The sequence below is a fragment of the Mustela nivalis genome, assembly GCF_964662115.1.
Source record: "Mustela nivalis genome assembly, chromosome: 17".
Classification (NCBI taxonomy): Eukaryota; Metazoa; Chordata; class Mammalia; order Carnivora; family Mustelidae; genus Mustela; species Mustela nivalis.
In genome coordinates, this window is record NC_139036.1 from 10909502 (window position 1) to 10932841 (window position 23340).

Sequence of the window (23340 nt, forward strand, 5' to 3'; positions counted from 1 at the left end):
TTAAGTGTTAGGTATTCAGTCAGATATAGTAGAATAAATCTCAGCATAAACTTTCTCTGATCTTGTTATAGAGGAGTCTGTTGAAATTTCCTTGTTCTTCTTTTATCGTTATAAAGTACATAAAATTGGGCGCCTGAGTAGTTCAGTCAGTTGGGCTTCTGCCTTCAGCTGGGGTCATGATCCCACGGCCGTGAGATGGAGTCCTGCATCTGGCTCCTTGCTTATTAGCCTGGAGTCTGCTTCTCCCTCTGCTGCTCCCCCTGCTTGTGCACTCTCTCTGTCAAATATATAAATGAAAAGATTTCTTAAAAGATTTCTAAAAAAAAAATACATAAAACTTTTTGTTTAGTTTTTTTTTTTTTTTAATTTGGATTTTGATTTTGTTTTCTAATGCCCTCCAACATTTACAGCGCACAGTTTGTTGTGTGGCAGACAGGTTTTGTGTTGTGAGATCCTCCCTGACAAAATAAAACCTTCTTTAATTGACCAAAAAGTACTAGGCTTAACGAGGGAGAAACCTGGACAGGAAGCTGTTGGGATGCCTCTGTCTGTCAGGGGACCTTCAGATGACTTTGCTTTTGACACTGTGAACTTGTCCTCCAGCTCCCCTACTAAAGGGCGTGAGGGCTGTGACTTAGAACCTCTGTCCCAGAGCGTGGGGTTTGGCACTTCCTTTACAGATTTGCATGAAACAGAAGTAGTTGCAATCACTTCCTGTGAACATTGGAGGTTACTCCTTGGGCTCTTTATCGCCGGGAGCAGGTGTGGCCGTGGCTCTCAGTGCCTGTCAGCCGAAGGGAGACAGATGCTGGTTGCACACTCCGGCCCGCCTGGCTCTCCCTCTCCACCCACTGCTGCCTAGTCAGTGTGGATGGATTCTGCTTTGACGGGGGTTGTGCTCTGCAGCTGTCACACACTTGCAGAGACTATCCAGCAACTCCGCACCTTCTGCAGAATTGGGGGTTGTGCTCCAGAAGACATCCTGCCCCCGTCTTCCCATTGCCTGGTTGAAACAGGTGCTACCTTGCTTCTCGGTCCCTCACACTAGGGAAGGGGGAGTAAAGTCAGCTGCTGGCTGCATTTCAGACAGCAGGGAACGTGTGGGATCGCTTAGTTTCTTCAGAACACTGGTTGGCATTAGAAATAGAAAAGTATTAAGGAAGCAAGTTATATGTATCATCTAAGTCTAAGAGAACAGTGAAGTTCTTTACTCCTTTTCTGCCGAGTTGATACCTCGCTGTCATTTCTGAGGGCTATAAACCACTTTCTGGGTTAAGAGCCTACTCGCCAGGCAAAGGGCAGAGTTTTTCGCTAGTGTGCCATCCACTTTGTTCATAATGACTAATGGATGCTACTTTTGTAGCAGGTGAGTGGTTGGCGATTATTAGCATTTGAAACCAGCCTTGTGACCACTATGGTGTCCTAGGGAGTCAGTCAAAGGTGAGAAAAACATTCCCATTTGTAAAGCAGGTCTAGTCATGGTTGGAAAGTACACATTTGAAAATTTTCCTGATTTTTAAATTTTTGACTAGTAATAGCAAACACTCAAAGGAAAAGGGAACTGGCAATTACCAGAGTGAGAAATTGGGGAAGTCAGGTCAAGCAAGTGAGGGAACCATGGTATTGAGACAATTTAGTGAGGGGTTAGAGAGGAAGATAAGATAGAGCTCTTCCTCATGGGCTGTGAAGTTTCATAGAATAAAGGGACCAAGGGTCATGATGGGGACAAATAGCAAGATCAGCAACAATGAAAATGTGGGGTAGGTGGGGCATGAGTGGTAGTTGTAGAGATTTTCTGATTTCAAGATCTTGGAGGTAGAGCAGTGCCCACCAGTGATGGCAATTATGACTTCACCTTAGGAGAGTTTAATGAGCATGACCTCAAGAGTATTTCAGTTGTAGGATATTACATTGCTAGAAAAAGCATTGAGGTACATTTTAAAGTTGGAAGAATAGGGGCGCCTGGGTGGCTCAGTGGGTTAAAACCTCTGCCTTCGGCTCAGGTCATCATCCCAGGGTCCTGGGATTGAGCCCCACATGAGGCTCTCTGCTTGTTGGGGGGCCTGCTTCCTCCTTTCTCTCTCTCTCTCTCTCTGCCTGCCTCTCTGCCTACTTGTGATCTCTGTCAAATAAATAAATTAAAAAAAATAAAGTTGGAAGAATAATGGCAAGGCATAATGAGCCATGTGATAAAATCATCTGTGTGTTCTTTAGGAGTATTTAAGAAGTCAATCCATAATACCAAAACAGGAAAAAAAGGCATCAGAGGTAGATTCTGTGAAATTTTTAAAAAGGAGGTATTTTTAAAAATACTGCAGTGTTGGGGCGCCTGGGTGGCTCAGTGGGTTAAAGCCTCTGCCTTCTGCTCAGGTCATGATCCCAGAGTCCTGGGATCGAGCCCCACATCGGGCTCTCTGCTCAGCAGGGAGCCTGCTTCCTCCTCTCTCTCTGCCTGCTTCTCTGCCTGCTTGTGATCTTTGTCTGTCAAATAAATAAATAAAATCTTAAAAAAAAAAATAAAAATACTGCAGTGTAGCAATGTTTTCGAAGTGGCAGTTGGGAGCAAGAAGGATACGGATTCTTATTTAGTTCCTTGTGGATTTGAAGAAGTCATGATACAGGACCTCTTGGAGAGGCCAATAAGGTCTTTGTTATCTTAAGAAAAAAACCCAGATTTATCCAGTAGGTGAAGGACTTTGAGATGGTATTAAGAATTAAGGGAAATTGTAACTCGAATTAATGAGTACTTTTGTGTTGTCTGGTGACAGAACAGATAAGAGGACAGGCATTTATTAGGAGGCAGATTGATGTTGGCTGGGTCGGAATGAAAGATTGAGGTGGGAGGGCCAAATTTTTCAGAGAAACGGGATAAAGGAACTTGGTTCTGGTTGTATCCGGCACACGCAGAGGCATCTGTGGTCCAGTTGTCTCCCAGGAACTTGGGATACTTAGAGGAGTAAGACTGGGTCCTTGTCCTTGAGGAGATTGTAACGCAGGGAGCCAGACAGACCCTGGTAACCCAGGGATGCACCACTTTGGGTAAGTGCCGCAGGCAGGTGTGGGCCATGCCGGTGGCAAGGTAGGGAGACCGGGCCTGGAGCTTCTCTGTGGAAATCAAGAAATGCCTCACAGGATGTAGCCTTTTGAACTGAATTTCAGAGGCTGTGTCCGAGTTTACTAGGCAAGGAGGGGTGGAAAGAGTGTTCCAGGCAAAGACATGAAATGCTGGGTGTGTATAGGTGAGTCCAGAGCAGCAACCAGTGTAGGAAAGGTGGGGGGTTGGAAGACGTACAAACGGACGGGGGGCTGTGTGCGCCAATGCCGAGGGGCAGTTCATCCTACTTAGCTTAGATGGTCTTGATTTTTGCATTGAATAAACAGAATACTGGCACAGAGTTGATTTCACTTGTTTTCCTGTAGAATCCCAATTTTAGCAAAGATAAAAGGGTCCCATAATCGTATTCTCTTCTTGTCTTTGTTCGTATTTTTAATTATAGAGTTGTAATTCTAGCTTAGAAATATTTGAGTGTTTCACTTCTTTTCACTCTGTTATCTCCTTACTGTTTTTGCAAATTACTTTAGTCTTGATGATGACCGTAGCCATTCTACTATTCCATCAAGTGAATGTTTGCGCAGAAGACTAAAAGTGTAAAGGTGTTCCTGTGGTATCATCTATAGTGATGAAAAGGTTGGAAGTATATTAGGTATCTAATTCTCAGGGAATGGTTTGTTAAATTATAGGTTATCAAATTTTAAGGTAGAATTGAAATGCTTGAGTGACAGATTAGATGTGGGAGTTTACAGAAACAGAGAGAACCAACCTCAGACTTCAGGTTTCTAAGTGGAATCTTAACACTCTTGCCTCTCTGATGGGTCCAGACACTAGGAACGTCTGTGTGCATGTGTGTGTGCTTTTAAGCAGTACCTATGGAATATATTAAAGAGTGTGAGACTGAATTTTAATATGTTACCCCTAATTACATTGTAAGTGATCAATAAATTAATTGCTTATAAATTTTTGTGCAAAGGTATTTATTGTAATGTTATCATAATTTGAGTTGTTTCTTTTAATGTTGAATTTGACAAATGATGATTCATTCTAGCAGCAAATTGCCCGACCCTCACAAGAAGAAAAAGTAGAGGAAAAAGAAGAAGATAAAGCAGAAAAAACAGAAAAAAAAGAAGAGGAAAAGAAAGATGAAGAAGAAAAAGATGAAAAGGAGGACTCCAAGTGAGTTAAATGATTAGATACTAGTTTTATTTTAAAATCATGGACCTATTGACTATCTTGAGGGTAAAAATTTTAGATAAACAAATGAATTAGATGTGCGCTTTGATCATCTAATGTGCTTTGACCTAATTAAAGAACTGGATATTCTGGTAAGTGCAACTTTTGGCTTAATGGACTTATTTGCCAGACATGAGACATATTTTTCAGAAGGGATGAGCTATAGTAATATACACTCATCAGTGATATATTGAATATAATTTAATTTTTGACTTGGAAGGTACCTCAGGATCTTTTTTTTTCACCTTTGGTACTTAACACTCATGTAAAAATGCTGATAAATGGTTTTCTTTTCTATAATACCTTATATTACAGTTTCATGGGTTTTATTTATTGTATAAAGTGGGGTTTCTGGTTTATTTGTGGTTCTCTTGCTGTTTGCCTGGTTATAAAAGTAATTCTTGTTTACTACAGAAAATAAGGAAAAGACAGCAAAATACTTAACAAAATCAGCCTGGGATTCTGCTGCTCAGAGACCGCTTTTGTTGATGCCTTTATGCACATATTGGCGTCAGTGGTGTGGGGGCTTAGTGGCTCAGTTGGGTGGGTTTTTTGCAAAAGATTGGTGCTTTTGAGGCATTATTTACCCCGAGTAAAATTCACCAATTTTAGATGTGTACTAAATGTATTTGGACAAATATATGCACTGCTCTGACTCTTGACACAGTTGTGGCATAGTGTTTCCATCACTCCAGAAAGTTTCCACATGCTCCTTTGCCATAGCTTTCCCCCCAACTCCCCTGCCCTCTGGGGACTGCTCATCTGTTTTGCCTTTTCTAGAATTTCATATAAATGGATTTATGCGGTATGTAGTCTTCTGTGCGTGGCTTCTTTCACTTAGCATAATGATGTTGACATACATGCAAGTTGTTGCACGTATTGGTAGTTCATTCTTTTTAATATTTATAGTGCTATTTCTGGAATCCCCTTGGAAATACTGAAGATTTATTTGGTTTTGTGGCAACTATAGCCTGAAGCACTTGGTATGGTTGTTAAAGAGTTGGATACCCTACCATTGCCATTCTAATCTTCTACTTTAGGGAGAGAACTGTTGAAAACAAATTTTTTTAAAGTTTTTAGGGAAAACATTTATTTTCCCACATGGTTCTTGGATCTGCTCATATGGAACTGCCATATCTTGGTTTTCACTTTTTCCCTTAAATCTCTATTAACAAGCATTCATTTATTAGTGATGTGAGCCAGCTCTTATGGAGGTTGCAAAAGGACATAAATGATATGTACTGTTCCCAGGTAGTTTATCGTCTAGCAGAGGAAAGCTAGGCAAGACGCAGGTACTGTTCATGATAAAGAAGAAAGCCTGGAAGAAATGAGCAGAATCAGGACAGGATGTTGGTAGACTGAAAAGAGGTTGAGGGTTACTTCTCTCTGAATGGTTTAGAGGACTTTATGCGGGAGCTAGTGGTTAAAATGGAGAGAATGAAAGGAACAGCACGAAGAGATGTGCTGCCATGAGAAATGGCAGATAGTGGTCTTACTAGACTGGGACAGAGGGTGGCAGGAAGAACAATGGAAGGTGGATTGGGGTTAGATTAAGTAAAACCTTAATGAAGCTAAAATAGTCCATGCTATGCGTTGTTTGAATGGATGGAATGGTTTCTTTCTCTTTCTTTCAAGATTGATTGATTTATTTTTTAGAGAGCCTGCGCAAGCATGTGTGAGTAGGGGGAGGGGCAGAGAGAGGGTGAGAATCTCAAGCAGACTGTGCTGAGCACGGAGCCTGAAGTGTGGGGCTTGATGTCAGAACCCAGAGATCATGACTTGAGCTGAAATCAAGAGTCAGAGGCTTAACTGACTGAGCCACCCATGCGCCCTTGGATAGAATGGTTTCTTGCCAAAGCTTTTCTGATAGAATACTGACCCACAGCAGCAGAGAATGGAGGACTGGAGATGTAAGTCAGGGAGTGGAGTATCAAGGCACTGAATAAGAACAATGATAGTAGGGGCATCTGGGAGGCTCAGTGGGCTAAGCCTCTGCCTTCGGCTCAGGTCATGATCTCAGGGTCCTAGGATCAAGCCCCACATTGGGCTCTCTGCTCGGCCCGGAGCCTGCTTCCCCCCCTCTCTCTGCCTGCCTCTCTGCCTACTTGTAATCTCTCTCTGTCAAATAAATAAATATAATCTTAAAAAAACACAAAAATATAGATAGTAGAAATCAAGATGGTGGAACTAGTGGGGGCACTGTTACTGAGATGAAATAACCAAACCTTGACATGAGATCACATGTAGGAGGCAAAGAAAATGAGAAGAAGCTAAAGATGAGGCTAGATCTGTAACCCTGAATGAAGGTGATCACGGTGGTACTGTTAACAATGAGTGATTAGAGTGTGGTGGGGAGCAAGAGGCAGAGTGGGGATAAGCATGGTTTTGGGCATGTTGAGTTTGTATTGATGGGGAATCCAGGTATATTGATAGGGATTCCCAGAAGGTATTTGGGAAGACAAGTCTGGGTCTTAGGAGATTTAGTAGACTTGAGGTGTGAGTCTAAAGATACAGCTGGGGAGTCATCCCAGTGGAATGGATGTGAATGGGGTAACTTCACAGAGTTTTAAGGCCAGGGTGAGCCTTGGGAAATGCGAATGTGAACAGGGAGAGGAAGAAGGCAGCCTGCAGAGGGGAGAGCCATAATAGCAGTAGGGAGTATCAGGAGGCATGAAGTCCTAAAAGTTAAGTTGAATAGGATGTAAAAAGAATTGTCCTTAGGGTCAGTTGCAGCAGGAATATCAGTGCAACAAGAATTGAGAAAAGGTCATCTGAATTTGCAGTTAGTAAGTCACTGGTGACTCTTGACAAAATGTCTTTAAGATGAATCCGTAGTAGTAGCCAGATTGCTAAGGGAATAAAGAAGTGGAGAAGGAGGGTTGCAGGGTAACTTAGAGGGCAGTTCAGGGTGAAGGGGGAAAATTCTGGAAGAATTTCTTTTATTGCGGTAAGCTTGGTAAGCTACAACAGATTTTTGAAGTACATAATATTTGAAAAAAAATTAACACCTCCCATTAAGCAGGAGCCTTTGAGTCTCTGACTGTTGCCACCTATTCATTCATTTGCCGAAATGCACATTAGGGACCTTGTTTTTAAATCTAACAACCCTGGGAGGTACGTATGTAATACAGAGAATAATCTTCTGGTGTCACGTGTGGTGCTACTGCTACTAATAGTGAGAACCCTTTATTTATTGATCAGGTTTCTCCTAAGTGGCTGAGGGAGGTTCAGCCCAAATACCAGTAGACACATATGATGCTTATTGTGTTCTAGGCACAGTTCTGAGCATTTTGTATAAAACTGAGCATTTTATATAAATGAACTCCTTTAATCATTGCAACAGCTCTATGAAACATATGGTTGTCATCCTCACTTACAGATGAGAAAAATGCCTATGGAGGGGAGGTCGCTTGTCTAAGGTCACATTGCTGGTAAATCACACAGCTCTGTTACCAACTTGGGCAGCCTGGCTCCAGACTGTTCTCCGTTATAATGCCTGGGCCACACTGGCCTGTTTGCACATAATTAGTGTTGGAGATGGTTGAGAATACTGAGGCTGGTTTAATGAAGCAGTGCTGTAGACTTCCTGCAGAAAAGGTGTCTCAGCCTCTTCATTTCACAAAGGAGAAAACTTACCTTGAAGCCAAAGTAAGAACTCCAGGACTCCTGCTTTTTTGGTGTACCCCACTGCCTAGACACACTGGTACCCCACTGGTACCCCACTGCCTAGACCCACTAGACCCACTGGTTGTGGGTCTAGGGGCTGTTCCGCTGCCATCCATTACTTCCTCATAGGGTGTTGTCATACATTATAAGGTGACTTGAATGTGTTTAAAATTTGAGTCCATTAATGAATAAAGCAGACCTTTGTGAAATATCTTAATTTGAGCCAGTCAGAACCCTTCAAAATTGGGGCATGACAGCATCTTTCATAAATTTTGTTTTCAGCAGCTGAGAGACTGGATAGTCTTATTTAATTTGTATTACAAAAATTCCAAGCCACAACCTTCTTAGATGCATGTATCCTTCTAAATCACACAAGCTTTTTATCGGCTTCTGTTTCCAGAGAAAACACTAAGGAAAAGGACAAGACGGAAGGTACAGCAGAAGAAACGGAGGAGAGAGAGCAGGCCACCCCCCGGGGACGAAAGACCGCCAACAGTCAGGGCCGCAGAAAGGGCCGCATCACCAGGTCCATGACCAATGAAGCGGCAGCGGCCAGTGCTGCAGCTGCTGCCGCCACCGAGGAGCCTCCGCCGCCTCTGCCACCACCACCAGAACCTGGTGAGTGCGCGAGATGGGAGTGAACAGGCCGTGATTTTGTGCAGAATTCTCTTGCACTGCTAGGGTAGAGCAGGAAGGTCCTCGGATATGGATGACCTAAAAATAATCTGAAAGTCTGGCCTTAAAAAAATTTTTTTTAAGGTTTTATTATTTATTATTTTTTAAGGTTCATTATGACAAGTACACTCCTTAATCCCCATCACCTTTTTCACTCATATCCCTCCCCTCTGGTGACCTCCAGTTTGTTCTCTATAGTTCAGAGTCTGTTTCTTGCTTTGTTTCTCCTTTTTCCCCCTTTGCTTATTTGCTTTGTTTGTAAAATTCCATATGTGAGTGAGATCATATGGTATTTGTCTTTGTCTGAGTGTTCTTAGTATTACGATTTCTAGCTCTATCCATGTCATTGCAAAGGGCAAGATTTCCTTCTTTAATGGCTGAATAATACTCCAAGGTGTGTGTGTGTGTGTGTGTGTGTGTGTGTGTGTGTGTGTGTGTGTGTGGTGTGTGTGTGGTGTGTGTGTGTGTGTGTGTGTGTGTTATAGAGATATATATATACGCCACGTCGTCTTTATCCATTCATCACTTGATAGTTGGGCTGCTTTCGCATCTTGGCTGTTGTGACTAATGCTCCTATAAATGTAGGGGTGCATCTATCACTTTGAATTAGTGTTTCTGTGTTCTTTGGGTAAACACCCAGTAGCTGGATCATACATACAGAGTTGTATTTTTAGTTTTGAGGAACCTCCACACTGTTTTCCACAGTAGCCACGCCAGTTTGCATTCCCACCGGCAGCGCAGGAGGGTTCCTTTTTCTCCACATCCTTGCCAACACCTTTGTTTCTTGTATTGTTGATGTTAGCTATTGTGACAGGTGTGAGATGAAGATTAATGATGGTGAGCAACTTTTCATGGGTCTTTTGGCCATCTGGATGTCTTTGGAGAAAGGTCCGTTCATGTCTTCTGCCCTTTTGTTAATTAGATCATTTGTTCTGTGGTTATTGAGTTTTATAAGTTCTTTATATAGTTTGGATACTAACCTTTTATCAGATATGTCATTTGGAAATATCCTCTCCCATTTGTAGGGAGGATTTAGTTTTGTTGTTTCCTTTGCTGTGCAGAAGCTTTTTATTGTATTTTTTTATTTTTAAGTTTTATTTGATTTATTTTTTTCTAGAGAGGGAGGGGGAGGGAAAGAAAAAAAATCCCAAGCAGGCTCCACACCCAGCACAGAACCTGACCCTGTGCTCTATCTCACAACCCTGAGATCATGAGTGAACCAAAATCAAGAGTCGGACACTTAACTGACTGAGCCACACAGGTGCCCTGGAAGCTTTTTATTTTGATGTAGTCCCAATAGTTTATCTTTGCTTTTTGTTTCCCTTGCCTCAGGGGACCTAGCTAGAAAAATGTTGCTATGGCCAGTGTCAGAGAAATTACGGCCTGTGCTCTTTTCTAGGATTTCTGTGGTTTCAGGTCTCACATATAGGTCTTTAATCCATTTTTGAATTTATTTTTGTGTATGATGTAAGAAAGTGGTCAAGTTTCATTCTTTTGTATGTTGCTGTCTGATTTTCCCAACACCATTTGTGGAAGAGACTTTCTCCCATTGGGTATTCTTCCCTGCTTTGTTGAACGATTAGTTGATCATACAATTGTGGGTTTATCTCTGGGTTTTCTGTTCTAGTCCATTGATCTATGTGTCTGTATTTGTGCCAGTACCATGTTTTGATGACTACAGCTTTGTAATATAACTTGAAGTCCGGAATTGTGATGCCTCCAGGTTTGCTTTTCTTTTTCAAGATTGCTTTGGCAATTTGGGGTCTTTTATGATTCCATAGAAATTTTAGGATTATTTGTTCTAGTTCTATGAAAACTGCTGCTGGTATTCTGATAGGGATTGTTTTGGGTGGTGTAGCCATTTTAACAACATTTGTTTTCCCAATTCATGAGCATGGAATGTTTCTCCATTACTTTGTGTTGTCTTGAATTTCTTTTATGACTGTTTTATAGTTTTCAGAGTACGGGTCTTTCACTTCTTTGGGAAGGTTTATTCCTAGGTATTTTATTATTTTTGGTGCAGTTGTAAATGGGATTGTATTCTTATTTTCTCTTTCTGCTGCTTCGTTATTGGTGCATAGAAATGCAGCAGATTTCCTTACATTGATTTTGTATCCTGTATTCCTTACATTGATTTATTTTATCAGTTCTAGCAGTCTTTTTAGGTTTTCTTTATCTAATATCGTGTTATCTTCAAGTACTGAAAGTTTTACTTCTTCATGGTCTTTACATTTCTTAAACTTTAATGTCAGTGTCTTTTGAAAAAGATCTTCCCCAATCTTGCTATCTTAATACAGCTGTTTTTCTTTTTACTTAGTTGTAATTTTAGTATGTATGGTATTTTTTCTGATATTTTAACTTGGTGTATATTATAAATATTATGTAGTTTCTAAGTGATCTTCATTTTTGCTTTTTAATGACTGTGAAATGTTGGCATCCTGTTCCCTGAGGCCCCATTTCTTGAATCATTCCCTGTTGCTGAATGATTAGGCTGTCCCCTGCCCCCTCCTCTTTAAACTAATATAGATAGTAGTGTAAGGAAAAAATCCTGATTAACTAACATTTTCTTTCTGTTAAATTATTTTTTATAGAAATGAATTCTTGGGTCCAAGCATTTTTCTCTCTTCTACCAAGTATCATTAGTTTATAAAGGGATCATGTTAATGATGTTTGCCATATTTGGTTCAGTGGTACCAATTTTACTGTAACATGAAGCATAAAAAAACCAGGTTCTGGGGATGGCAAGGAGGATACAAGGAAAATAACTAGATTTGCACCTGGGGGTAGATCCCGATGGGCCTTGTTTGAGTCATGTCCTGCTTTGCTTACAGAGTGGGAGCTCACAGAGGTTTTTAAACAGAGGAGTGCTGTGAATAGACTGGTGGTGTAGAAGGTGAACTGGTGATAGTTGGAGGTCAGGTTGGAGAGAGTGAAGGCTGGAGGCGGAGGGACCAGCCAGAAGAGTGTCACTGTGCACGCAGTGGCCCAGGCAAGAAGAGGATGGGTTCAGGAGATTAGGACTGGCACACATCATTGGCTGTGGGAGTAGATGGGAGGAAGGATTAAAAAATTGGCCTGAGAAGGCTGTTAATAATTCAGATGACTGGGCGGATGGTAGCACTATTAATTGAGAAGGGGAATACGGCAGGAGCTCATTTCATGCCTGATGGTCTCAATTTCCTTTCTAATGTAGAAGAGAGAGAGTGTGCAGTTTATGATCCATCTGTGTTTCCAGTCCCCTGTGTCATAGGGCCCCCGGGAGTGAGGATGAGATGGGGGACTCAGAGAACACGAGAGAACTGTGCCTGGACAGGGACGGGGGCTGTTGTTTCTTCCTTTGACACTTTAGGAGAGGAGGTTGGAGCTCGAGTATGTGGTGGGGCAGTGGGTGAGGTGGGACTTCACAGAAAATAAGCAAGTGATGGTCAAACATGTAGATGTGGTTGGAGCTTCAAAGAACATTGAGAAGCCTTACTTGGAAGCCTTGAATATTTCTCTTCAGTTGGTTGGGGAGAGCCTGCCAACATCCTGTGTCCATAGTTTCTTTCACCCAGTGCTTCAGACAGGCTTTATGTCCAACAAGCAGGTCGACGCCATCTAAGCTGTGAATGAACTTAAGTTTTCTCTGCCTGGGGCGCCTGGGTGCCTCCGTCGGTTAAGCGGCTGCCTTGGCTCGGGTCATGATCCCACCATCCTGGAATCGAGTCCTGCATCAGGCTCCTTGCTCAGCGGGAAGCCTGCTTCTTACTTTGCTTTTGCCTGCCTGTGCTCTCTCTCTCTGACAAATAAATAAATAAAATCTTTAAAAAAAAGAAAAAAGTTTTCTCTGCCTTACTGGGTTCTCTCTCTTTATTTCAGTTTCCACAGAGCCCGTAGAAACCTCTCGATGGACAGAAGAAGAAATGGAAGTTGCTAAAAAAGGTAAGTTAGAGTTCTTCGGGGTTTTAGTTGGGTTGGGATGGGCTCTTCAGGGTTATTAGTAATAAGTCACATGGAGTGAATATTTTTTAATTGGAAAAAGAAGAAAGTTCTTCTGTGGTAGTCAACAGAATTTAGAAGTAGAATTGAGTTCTTTATGATGGGGTGGTGCCCTCTCAGGTAATCCTGCTGTGCCTTGCTTAAGAGGCCCTTTTTTGAGGAATTTAAGATTCTCTGCACAGTTTTTTTTTTTTTTTTTTGAATGTCATTTTGTTAGAGAGCAAGGGGACTATTTTCACTCTTCCAGGATAGCTGTGATTCAGTGTTTTGGAGGGTATTTAAGTATAAAGTCTATATTTTCTATTATTTAATAGTTGGATTTAATAGCATGGTTCCTGTCTCCTCAGTTTGTATTTCATAAGGCATTTGGTTATAAATTAGTAAGAATTGCACTGCAATTCAGAGGAGAAGGCATGAACTTTGAAGCTAGAAAAAGGTTTGAATTTTGTCTTTCCTTCTCATGGCTGTGTGGCCCTCATCTTATTCTGGAACATTACAAATCTTTTTTGTTGTTGCTTGTTAACATAGAATAATTTGAAATTGAGGTAAAATTTCTAATAGGATAAATAGGTGGTTTATAAATAAACAGTAGTTTGTGCTTTAAATAAAATAATTTTGAGAAAGATTAGCCAACTCTTTTTGGAGTTAAGTATTTACCTTATAATTCTAAAGAGAAATTACTGTAAATAAGTTAATCTCTTAATGACACATTTCCAATTTATTTTCTATTTAATAATGAATGATACATTTAAGAATATAAAATACATTATTAAGATACACTTAAGAGTATAAACGAACATTACCAAAAATAATAGCAGAATGTGTTCAAAAAAAATTTTTTTAAAGATTTTATTTATTTATTTGACAAATAGATCACAAGTAGGCAGAGAGGCAGGCAGAGAGAGGAGGAAGCAGGCTCCCTGCTGAGCAAAGAGCCTGATGCGGGGCTCAATCCCAGGACCCTGGGATCATGACCTGAGCCAAAGGCAGAGGCTTTAACCCACTGCCACCCAGGAGCCCCTGTTCAAAATATTTTTATTTGATGATTATTTGCCATGATTAGGAAATTTGTGACTTGTCATGATTATAGGTATAACTTTTTAAAAGAGTCACATTAAGAAAAAAGATTCACATTTATTCTCATCTGATTATCAGAATGTTATAATGGAGTAAGGTGATAGTAGCTACATCATAGAGTGATTTTTTTCAGGTAGATATACCTCCATAGGACTGTTTTTAGTCTCTGCTCTTCTCAGTTCTGTTCATGTGTCAGAAGGATTTGGAAATGATCTTCCAGTTGTCGTTAAGGAAGCTACCTTCATCAGCCTTGGAAAACTGTTTTCTATAAATTGTTAAATTTGTACTGTAAATTCATGCTTGGATACACCTGTGTCTAAAGTATATCCCAGTCTGTATAGCTCTCTGTGTGTACATGCATTTATATACCCATATTCCTTGCAAATGGGTATGGCATGTATATATATTATTTGGTTTAAAAGTATCAGGTTGCTTAGTTTCCTGTGATGAGTTGTCTTACCACAGGTTTGTTGATGTTGTTGTTTTTAAAACTGGTTAATATTTTTGAGGGCATTTCTTGATTGTGAATGGATTGAAGACATGCTGATTATAAATGTAGCCGTATATATCTTTATTTTGTGTTCTGTCTTACTTTACAAGATTACCTTATTAATTTTTTATTGATATACTGTTTACAAAGACTTAGAAGTGTCTAATCAGTCATTTTACAACTGTTTGAGTTCTTATCGTGTGTCCGATGTTGTCCTAGCTCTCAGGGAGATACAGAACAAGGATAAAGTTGAGTCCTTCTGTTAATGAGCATGTTTTAAATTTGAGTGGCAAAATAGAGCTGTCAGTGAGTTTCATGTAAATATATATTTAAATAAGTATTAAAATATATATATATATAAATAATTGAAAACACATTTTTAGTGTTAATGATTTTGAATACTGTAATTAAGTTGATTTTTATTCTTTCTCATGTTCGCTTTATCAGGTGATTATTCACTAATCTTTGGTCGTTTTTCAAATATAGGTCTTGTAGAACATGGTCGTAACTGGGCAGCAATTGCCAAAATGGTGGGAACTAAAAGTGAAGCGCAGTGCAAAAACTTCTATTTTAACTATAAAAGGCGACACAATCTTGACAACCTTTTGCAACAGCATAAACAGAAAGTGAGTATATCAGAGGTAGTAACACTTATTTATTATTATTATTTTTTAACTGATTTAGTTTTTAACTGATAGTTTCTTTGTTTCACTGTGTTTCTGAGCTTCAAATATGGGTTTTGAGGGAGAGTTCTTTATATCTTGTATTTTTATTTATTACATTTAACTGTGAAGGACACGCTAGTTTCTTGGCACACGTTGCCTTTTTCTCTGATTACTGCCCAGGGAACAAAATTCATGTTACTAGTAATGGCAGTTCAGTACTTCTGAATCACAATAGATGGGATTTGAAAAATATAAATATTTTGGAGTTTGAATTGAAAACTTCAGTTGGAGTTCTGTTGACCTTGTTGAATGAATTGATAGGGCATATTAAAACCATTTTCTCTGGGGCGCCTGGGTGGCTCAGTGGGTTAAAGCCTCTGCCTTCGGCTCAGGTCATGATCCCAGAGTCCTGGGATCAGGCCCTGCATTGGGCTCTCTGCTATATTTAAAAAATAAATAAATAAAACCATTTTCTCAGAAAAAGACCCTGATATAAATAATAAAACCAGAAAGTATAAATTTTTTTTAAAGATTTTATTTATTTATTTGACAGATAGAGATCACAAGTAGGCAGAGAGGCAGGCAGAGAGAGAGACAGGAGGAAGCAGGCTCCCCCCTGAGTAGAGAACCCGATGCGGGGCTCGATCCCAGGACCCTGATATCATGACCCAAACCGAAGGCAGAGGCTTTAACCCACTGAGCCACCCAGGCACCCCTCAGAAAGTATACATTTATTGAAAATTCTTTATCGAGGAAGTTCCAGTGCTCTCAGTCTACAGAGCTCTTTGAGGATTCCATGAGGCCAAAACTGTTTTTGTAAAAATATTAAGATGTTACTTGACTTTTCTGCACTGTGTTAGATTTGCATGGATGGTGTCAAAGAAAAGGAGAGAAAATGCTGGTACCTTAGCATGAATCATGGCAGGGCACCGCTGTGCTAAATACTCAGTGTATTCATCATTTCGGGCATTTACAGTTTAACAACAAATATGCCAATTTCACTTGTCCTTGGCAAAGCAGTACAAATTAGCTTTATTAAGTCCTGACCCTTGAGTACATGTGTGTGATAAAATGAGAAGTGTGCATAAAGACCTTTCGTTCTGTACCAGGATATTCTGATTCTGTTGAGGGAAAGTACTTTTGCAGTTGTTTGAGTTCCAAGCTGAACTCGCCTCCCTTTTTTATGGAGTTTCAGTTTTAATTGGAAAAATGACAGAAAAACTATGGTTTTTCAGACTTGGATCCTTGGCAGACATTTTCTTGAAAATGAGTGAGACTGTCTTTCAAAGAAAGCAAGCAGAAGTATTGTTGCCACTTTTAAACTTCAAGCTTTTAAGCAAAAATGAGAATTTTGGAAAATTTGTCTTCCTCACAGTAACACCCAAAGACTTTTCTGATGAGATCAGTGGTAATAATAACTAGTATGATATATTTTTTTTAAGATTTTATTTATTTATTTGACAGACAGATATCACAAGTAGGCAGAGAGGCAGGCAGTGGGTGGGGGGAAGCAGGTTCCCCGCTGAGCAGAGAGCCCCATGCGGGGCTTGATCCCAGGACCCTGAGATCATAACCTGAGTTGAAGGCAGAGGCTTAACCCACTGAGCCACCCAGGTGCCCCCTAATATGATATCTTGATAAACAGTGATATTATATGCAGATTTGAAAAATCTGTGTAACTCCCATAATTTCCAGATGACCAGTTTGTGATTCACAATGCATGTTATGTATGGATAGAAAATGTACAAAATACTTTTTAATAGACCAAAGTCCAAGATAGATAAATGGATTTTAATAGAGTACAAAACATTTATTGATATGGTTTCAGATTTCATATTGCAGTTACCTTTTAAGAGATGATTACTTGCTGAATTTTGGTACAATACCAAAGAATAATAACCATGGTCATTTGAAAAGATTGTTAAAATATGCTTCCCTTTTCGACTACATATCTTTGTGAGGCCAGACTTTTTTTTTTTTTTTTTTTTTGGTAGTAGGCTCCACACCTAACATGGGTGGGGCTTGAACTCACAACCCTGAGATCAAGAGTCATATGCTCTACCGACGGAGCCAGCCAGGGGGCCCCCAGACTTTTTTTTTTATATGTATATTTCAGCCAACATAATACTGTGTCTGCAGATTAGATTATATGTAGAAGCACATTTGAAAATTGTGCTGTCTTCTGTGAAGGCAAACAGTAAAAGAAATTTACAAAAACATTGAAAAAGCTACTTTTCACTAAATTATCAAACTTTTATTTTGGAATATAGTTATTTTGTATTAATGTTTTTATGTTGACATGTAATAGGTTTATTGTTATTTTTAAATGAATTATATTTTAAATGTTTTTGCTTTAATTCAAATATGGTAAGTATCATTATATCTGTCTCATGAATAGAACCGGCTTAGGGTCTTGAATGCTTTTTACGAGTGCTGTATCCTTAGACCAGAACATTTTGAGACTCACTGAAGAAGGATAGAATGGGTAATAAAAGGATAGATATTTAATTTTTTTAAATTTATTTTTTATTTTTTGTAACCATATAATATATTTTTATCCCCCGGGGTACAGGGAGATATTTAAATTTGTTAGGGTTTGAACTTTTAGTAAAAGTGTATGAAGTATGACATTAATTTAAAAAGTTATATACAAAAGACCTTTTAACATTAAAAATGAAGATGTAGGGGCGCCTGGGTGGCTCAGTTGTTAAGCGTCTGTCTTCTGCTCAGGTCATGATCCCAGGGTCCTGGGATCGACCCCCACATCAAGCTGCTTCCTCAGGAAGCCTGCTTCCCCCTCTCCCACTCCCCCTGCTTGTGTTCCCTCTCTCGCTGTGTCTCGCTGTCAAATAAATTAATAAAATCTTAAAAAAAAAAAAGGTTAAAAAATGTGTTGTGGCAATTAAAAGGGAAGAAAATAAACATAACAAAAGGTCTGACAAGAGAGACTTGACTTTATCAAATACTATTTAAAATGTTTGGGGAGAAAATCAAGTAAAGAATATATCAGACATGTTTTTAAAAAGATAAGTCAGGGTTCTCCGGAGAAACAAAACCAACGGTGTGTGTGTGTGTGTGTAGAGAGAGTGAGAGAGAGAATATGAAGATTTATTTTAAGAAATTGGCTCCTGTGATTGTGAGTGCTTGGATCTGATGGTGAAGGCTGGCAGGCTGGAGACTTAGGAAAGAGTTGCACCTGGAGTCCGGAGGTGATCTGCTGACAGGTTATCTTCTTGCAGGGGATGGGGAGGGGGAGATGAGGGGGCCATCAATCTTAGTTCTGTTAAGGCCATCAGTTGATTGGGTGAAGCACCCGACCCCTCCCCCAACATTCTGGAGGTTCATCTGCTTGTTAATCTCATCTAAAAAACACCTGCACAGAAAAAACCAGGATAATGTTTGGCCAAATGTCTGAGTGCTGTGGCCCAATCAAAATGGCACATAAAATTACCCATCATAAATATCTTTAAAACTTCTTGTTCTAATCATTTTAATAACAATGGAAATAATAGGGACTGTAGGATTCCTTTTTTTTAGAGTGTTTTATCATTTTCTTTTTTTAAACTTTATTTGACAGAGACACAGCAAGAGAGATTCATGGAAGCAGGGGGAGTGGGGGAAGGAGAAGCAGCTTCCCGCCAAGCAGGGAGCCCCATGCCGGGCTCAATCCCAGCACCTTGGGATCATTACCTGAGCTGAAGGCAGACACTTAATGACTGATCCTCCCAGGTGCCCCTAGAGTGTTCTGTCATTTTCAAAAAGGTTTCAAGAAAACATGACAAAATGTCTAATGTCTATTAAAATGCAGTACAAGATACATAGGTGTTACATTTCCATAGGTTTGAATTATTACATTAAAAATTAGTGAGTACTAGGGCACCTAGGTGGCTTAGAGAGTTAAGCCTCTGCCTTCGGCTCAGGTCATGATCCTAGGGTCCTGGGATCAAGCCCCGAATCAGGCTCTCTGCTCAGCAGGGAGCCTGCTTCCCCTTCTCTCTTTCTCTGCCTGCCTCTCTACCTCCTTTGGGATCTCTGTCAAACAAATAAATAAAATCTTTAAAAAAAAAAAAAATTAGGCCCCGTGTGGGACTCCAGTTCCCTGCGGCGCCCCGCGGGCAGAGCAGGGCAGGGCAGGGCAGGGCCGGGGTGGCCCGGGCTGGGGAGGCCGCCTCCGTGATGCTGCTGCTCGTCGAAGGGTGGTGAGTGCGGCGAAGGGTGGTGAGTGCAGCTGCCGCAGTGCGAGGTCCTCGTGCAAGCCCACCTGCCTCTGGAGGAAAGAGCCAGACCTCTCAGAGGTCAGTCTGTTCAACAAGTGGGACCCCAGGGCCTTCTGTATGTTCAGCAAAGAGAGCTGGCAGTGACCTCCCCAAAGGATGGCTCCATCTCCATTCTGGGTTTTGATGATGCCACCACTTGTCACATCATGGTCCTGAGGCACACGGGTAATGGGGCCACCTGCTTGACCCACTGTGATGGAACAGACACCAGAGCGGAGGTGCCCTTGATCATGAGCTCCATAAAGTCCTTCTCCGATCACGCCCAGTGTGAAAGGCTGGAGGTGCACCTCGTGGGAGGCTTCAGTGAGGACAGGCAGTTGTCACAAAAACTTACTCATCAGCTTCTTAGTGAATTTGACAGACAGGAGGAGGACGTTCACTTAGTGACATCATGTGTGACAGAATTAAATGACTGGGAAGAAAATGAAAACCACTTTCCAATCATTTATGGCATCGCTGTCAACATTAAGACCGTGGAGATTTACCGAGCATCCTTCCCAGACTGGGGTCCGGAGGAGGCACTGCAGAGAACACGCATCAGAGTCTCCATCTGCCGAGTCCTAGGTCTCCCTCCTTACTGTCCCTTCAAATGACTTTCAAAATAAAATCTTATTTTGGCAAAAAAAAAAAAAAATTTTTTTTTTTAAATTAGTGAGTACTATCATATAGTGAAGGAAATACTTGGAGAAATAGAAGATGATTGCATGTGAACAGAGGAATGTCACGTGGTGGTGATGAAACACTGTCTCTTCTATATTCATCAGTGGAAATGCCAAACAGCATGGGTAGATATTAGCAAAGAAGGGGTATAGCTTTGACACTGGAAAAATCCCTATAAGAGCAATTATGTGGAGCGCCTGGTGGCTCAGTGGGTTAAGCCGCTGCCTTCGGCTCAGGTCATAATCTCAGGGTCCTGGGATCGATTTCCGCATGGGGCTGTCTGCTCAGCAGGGAGCCTGCTTCCCTCTCTCTCTCTCTCTCTGCCTGCTTCTCTGTCTGCTTGTGGTCTCTCTCTGTCAAATAAATAAATGAAAATCTTAAAAAAAAAAAAAAGAGCAATTATGTGATGCCTAAAAATATTGGAGTCTTCGTAGTTTTTCTAAAGGTTTTTAAAGAGCATGGCCAGAGGATTCTCCCCTTGCATTCTTTTTTTTTTTTTTTTAAGATTTTATTTATTCATTTGACAGACAGAGATCTCAAGCAGGCAGAGAGAGAGGAAGGGAAGCAGGCTCCCTGCTGATCAGAGAGCCCTATGCGGGGCTCGATCCCAGGATCCTGAGAACATGACCCGAGCCCAAGGCAGAAGCTCTAACCCATTGAGCCACCCAGGCGCCCCTCCCCTTGCATTCTTGTGAGGAATGTAGTGATTATTTTGTTTAGCCTCAGAATTAGATCTAGCTCTAACAGTGGACACTGGGATATGCTTTATTCCTCTTGACTTAGTTACTGCTTTTAGGTTGGATCCTAGCATAGATTTTTTTTTTTTTAAGATTCTTATTTATTTATTTATTTGACAGACAGTGATCACAAGTAGGCAGAGAGGCAGACAGAGGGAAAGGAAGGGAAGCAGGCTCCCCACTGAGCAGAGAGCCCGATGTGGGGTTCGATCCCAGAACCCTGAGACCATGACTTGAGCCGAAAGCCGGGGCCTTAACCCACTGAGCCACCCAGGCACCCCCAGCATAGAATTTTAACAATCGGGATAGCAATAATTTATTTTCCTCTGTGAGTAGTGTCCCCGGGCGGGAGGCCTGTAGCTAAAGTCTGGTGAGTATAGGCTCAGTAAGAGGCAGTGAACAGAGCAGTGTCAGGGCTGGGATCCCCAGGTCTGCAAAGACAGGAGACCTTAAGTTTCATAGTTAGCAACATGAGATTAAAAATATAATAAATAGCTGATGTCTTAACTTAAATACATACACGTATGCTCTTACAGATCTGTGATCCCAGTAGAAGAATGAGGAGTTTTATGTAAACACAATGTTTGCAGAAGGAAAAATCCTGTTTAAAAAAAAGGGAATTTGTCCTCATAATAGCAAAGGCAGTGACACTGATGATCCGTTATTGCTTATGAGAGCACATAATTCTTCCTATTAGAGAAGGATGGTTATTGCAGCATTATTAACAGTGCAAACTTTAAAATTGCCTAAATACCTTAAAATAGGAGAATTTTAAATATCTGTTGGTACAGAGTGTTTTTATGGAAGTATCAATAAATATAACATTTTTGAAGAATTTATAATGAGTGGGATAGGTAACTATATTGGGCAATCCTAGTTTTATTTACATGTACTATACATAAACATATACGCATACACGCAGATAAAAGACTGAAAGGAAGTGTATCAGTATAGTCAGAATCTCTGGCTGGTGCAATTATGAGCCATTATTGTTTTGTTTTTCTTTCTTCTTCTTCTTTTTTTTTTTTTTGGAAGATTTTATTTTATTTATTTGACAGAGATCACAAGTAGGCAGAGAGGCAGGCAGAGGGAAAGGAAGGGAAGCAGGCTCCCCGCTGAGCAGAGCTCTATCCCAGGACCCTGAGATCATGACCTGAGCCAAAGGCAGAGGCTTTAACCCACTGAGCCACACAGGCGCCCCTGTTTTATTTTTCTTAACAATTTTCTGTGTTCTCCACATTCTAACAAATATCTTATTTTTGGTAGAAAACAAATGCACGTTATTTTTATTAGAAAAATACATTATTTGAGAGGGAAAAATAGCAAGAGGTTTGTGAATTTTGACTCTTGGTACATATATGGTGGCGAGTAGTTTGAAAAAAGTTTCAAATGTAACTTTTGGTCAGTTTGATGAGACCGATCCGTTCACACAGAAGGCCAATTAGTGGTTCCATAGAGGCAACTGAATATCCACCAGAACCATTGTCAGACAGGCAGCCTTCTTGTTCAGTGTGTGTGTATCCATGTTCTATGTTATTTCAGATGTGAGAGTTTTCCTTTCAGCTATTTAAATCATAAATAATCCAACGCTCTTTTGCTCCTTCAGACTTCACGAAAGCCCCGTGAAGAGCGAGACGTGTCCCAGTGCGAAAGTGTAGCTTCCACTGTTTCTGCTCAGGAGGACGAAGATATCGAAGCTTCTAATGAAGAAGAAAATCCAGAAGACAGCGAAGGTATCTTAAAATCTTAAATTTAGTTGCGACTTCTACTAGTTCAAATTATCTAATTATTAGCTTAGTCATTTAAGAATTGCTTCATTAAGGAAAGAGTATATTCAGTGTTTTCATAGATACCTTATGCTTGAGCACAATGTATGTATTCATTCAGTCAACAAATCTGTATGTAGCACCTGTGATGGTCCTGTTGCTACAACCAGAAGAGCTTTAAAATGGCAGTTCTGGGGTGCCTGGGTGGCTCAGTCAGGTAAGCGGCTGCCTCTTGATTTTGGCTCAGGTGGTGGTCTCAGAGTCGTGAGATCGAGCCCCACAACGAGCTCTGAACTGAGCATGGAGCCAGCTTGAGATTCTCTCTCTCCCTCTGCCACCCCCCCCACTCACGCTCGCTCGCTCTCAAAAAAGAAAAACAATTTAAAAATAAATAAATTAAAATTAAAATTAAAAAATAAAATAAAATGGCAGCCCGGTATCAGTACACTGTCTGTGCATCAATGTCACTGCTACCTGTATGTGTCCGGTTAGTATCATTGATTCTATTTCTCTTTATTGCAATGAGTTTGGTTTTCTGTTCTTAAAATGACTCACGTATGTCATATTTATGTTTTTGTGTAAAAAGAATTAATGTTGCTAGAAGCCCCAGTAGAAAAGAATGTCAACCCAAGAAACATAAGACAAATAAAATCCTTTTTGTCGCTTGAACAAGTTAATGACCATTTCCCAAAAAAGTAAATATTTTCTTGAGTTTTTGCTAGTTAAAAGTTCCTAATTCATTTCAATTTGCATTACTTTTAAAGTTTCTTTAGATTTCTTTTGTGAATTGAGTGCTTCGAAGTGGGAATTTTCAGTGATTTTAGTAGCTCTTTATATATAATATCTTACACATGTTCATACTTTGTATACACAAATATTTTCTCCATCTCATTCGCTTTTTGTTTTATTTTAAATTACCAGAGTTTAAATTTTGTATGTAATTAGAGCTGCTTAAATACGTTACTTTGAAGACACTCCTATTTTAAGCTGAGGAAGTTCTATACCTTCCAGGAGTTTCAGAAACAGTAGATTTCATTTTATTTTTTTCTGCAAGTTGTTGT

General features: G+C 40.3%; 1 protein-coding gene and 1 pseudogene across 51 annotated transcripts in view; both read left to right on the plus strand.

The window, feature by feature from the left end:
• Nucleotides 1–23340, plus strand: part of NCOR1 (nuclear receptor corepressor 1) — a 154052-nt gene that overhangs the window by 76553 nt on the left and 54159 nt on the right. For 36 of the 50 annotated variants that reach the window (XM_082705704.1, XM_082705663.1, XM_082705668.1 and 33 more), the window contains 5 exons: nt 4104–4231; nt 8355–8572; nt 12488–12550; nt 14661–14800; nt 22120–22246. In XM_082705704.1, coding sequence (XP_082561830.1) covers nt 4104–4231; nt 8355–8572; nt 12488–12550; nt 14661–14800; nt 22120–22246 — 676 coding nt within the window. The remainder of the gene's footprint in view (nt 1–4103; nt 4232–8354; nt 8573–12487; nt 12551–14660; nt 14801–22119; nt 22247–23340) is intronic. The other 14 variants (XM_082705671.1, XM_082705693.1, XM_082705670.1 and 11 more) reach the window with 1 other exon arrangement.
• On the plus strand, nt 16049–19709 carry LOC309852185 (protein N-terminal asparagine amidohydrolase pseudogene; annotated as a pseudogene). The gene is made up of 2 exons: nt 16049–16213; nt 19068–19709. The product of its transcript is annotated as a protein N-terminal asparagine amidohydrolase pseudogene (transcript).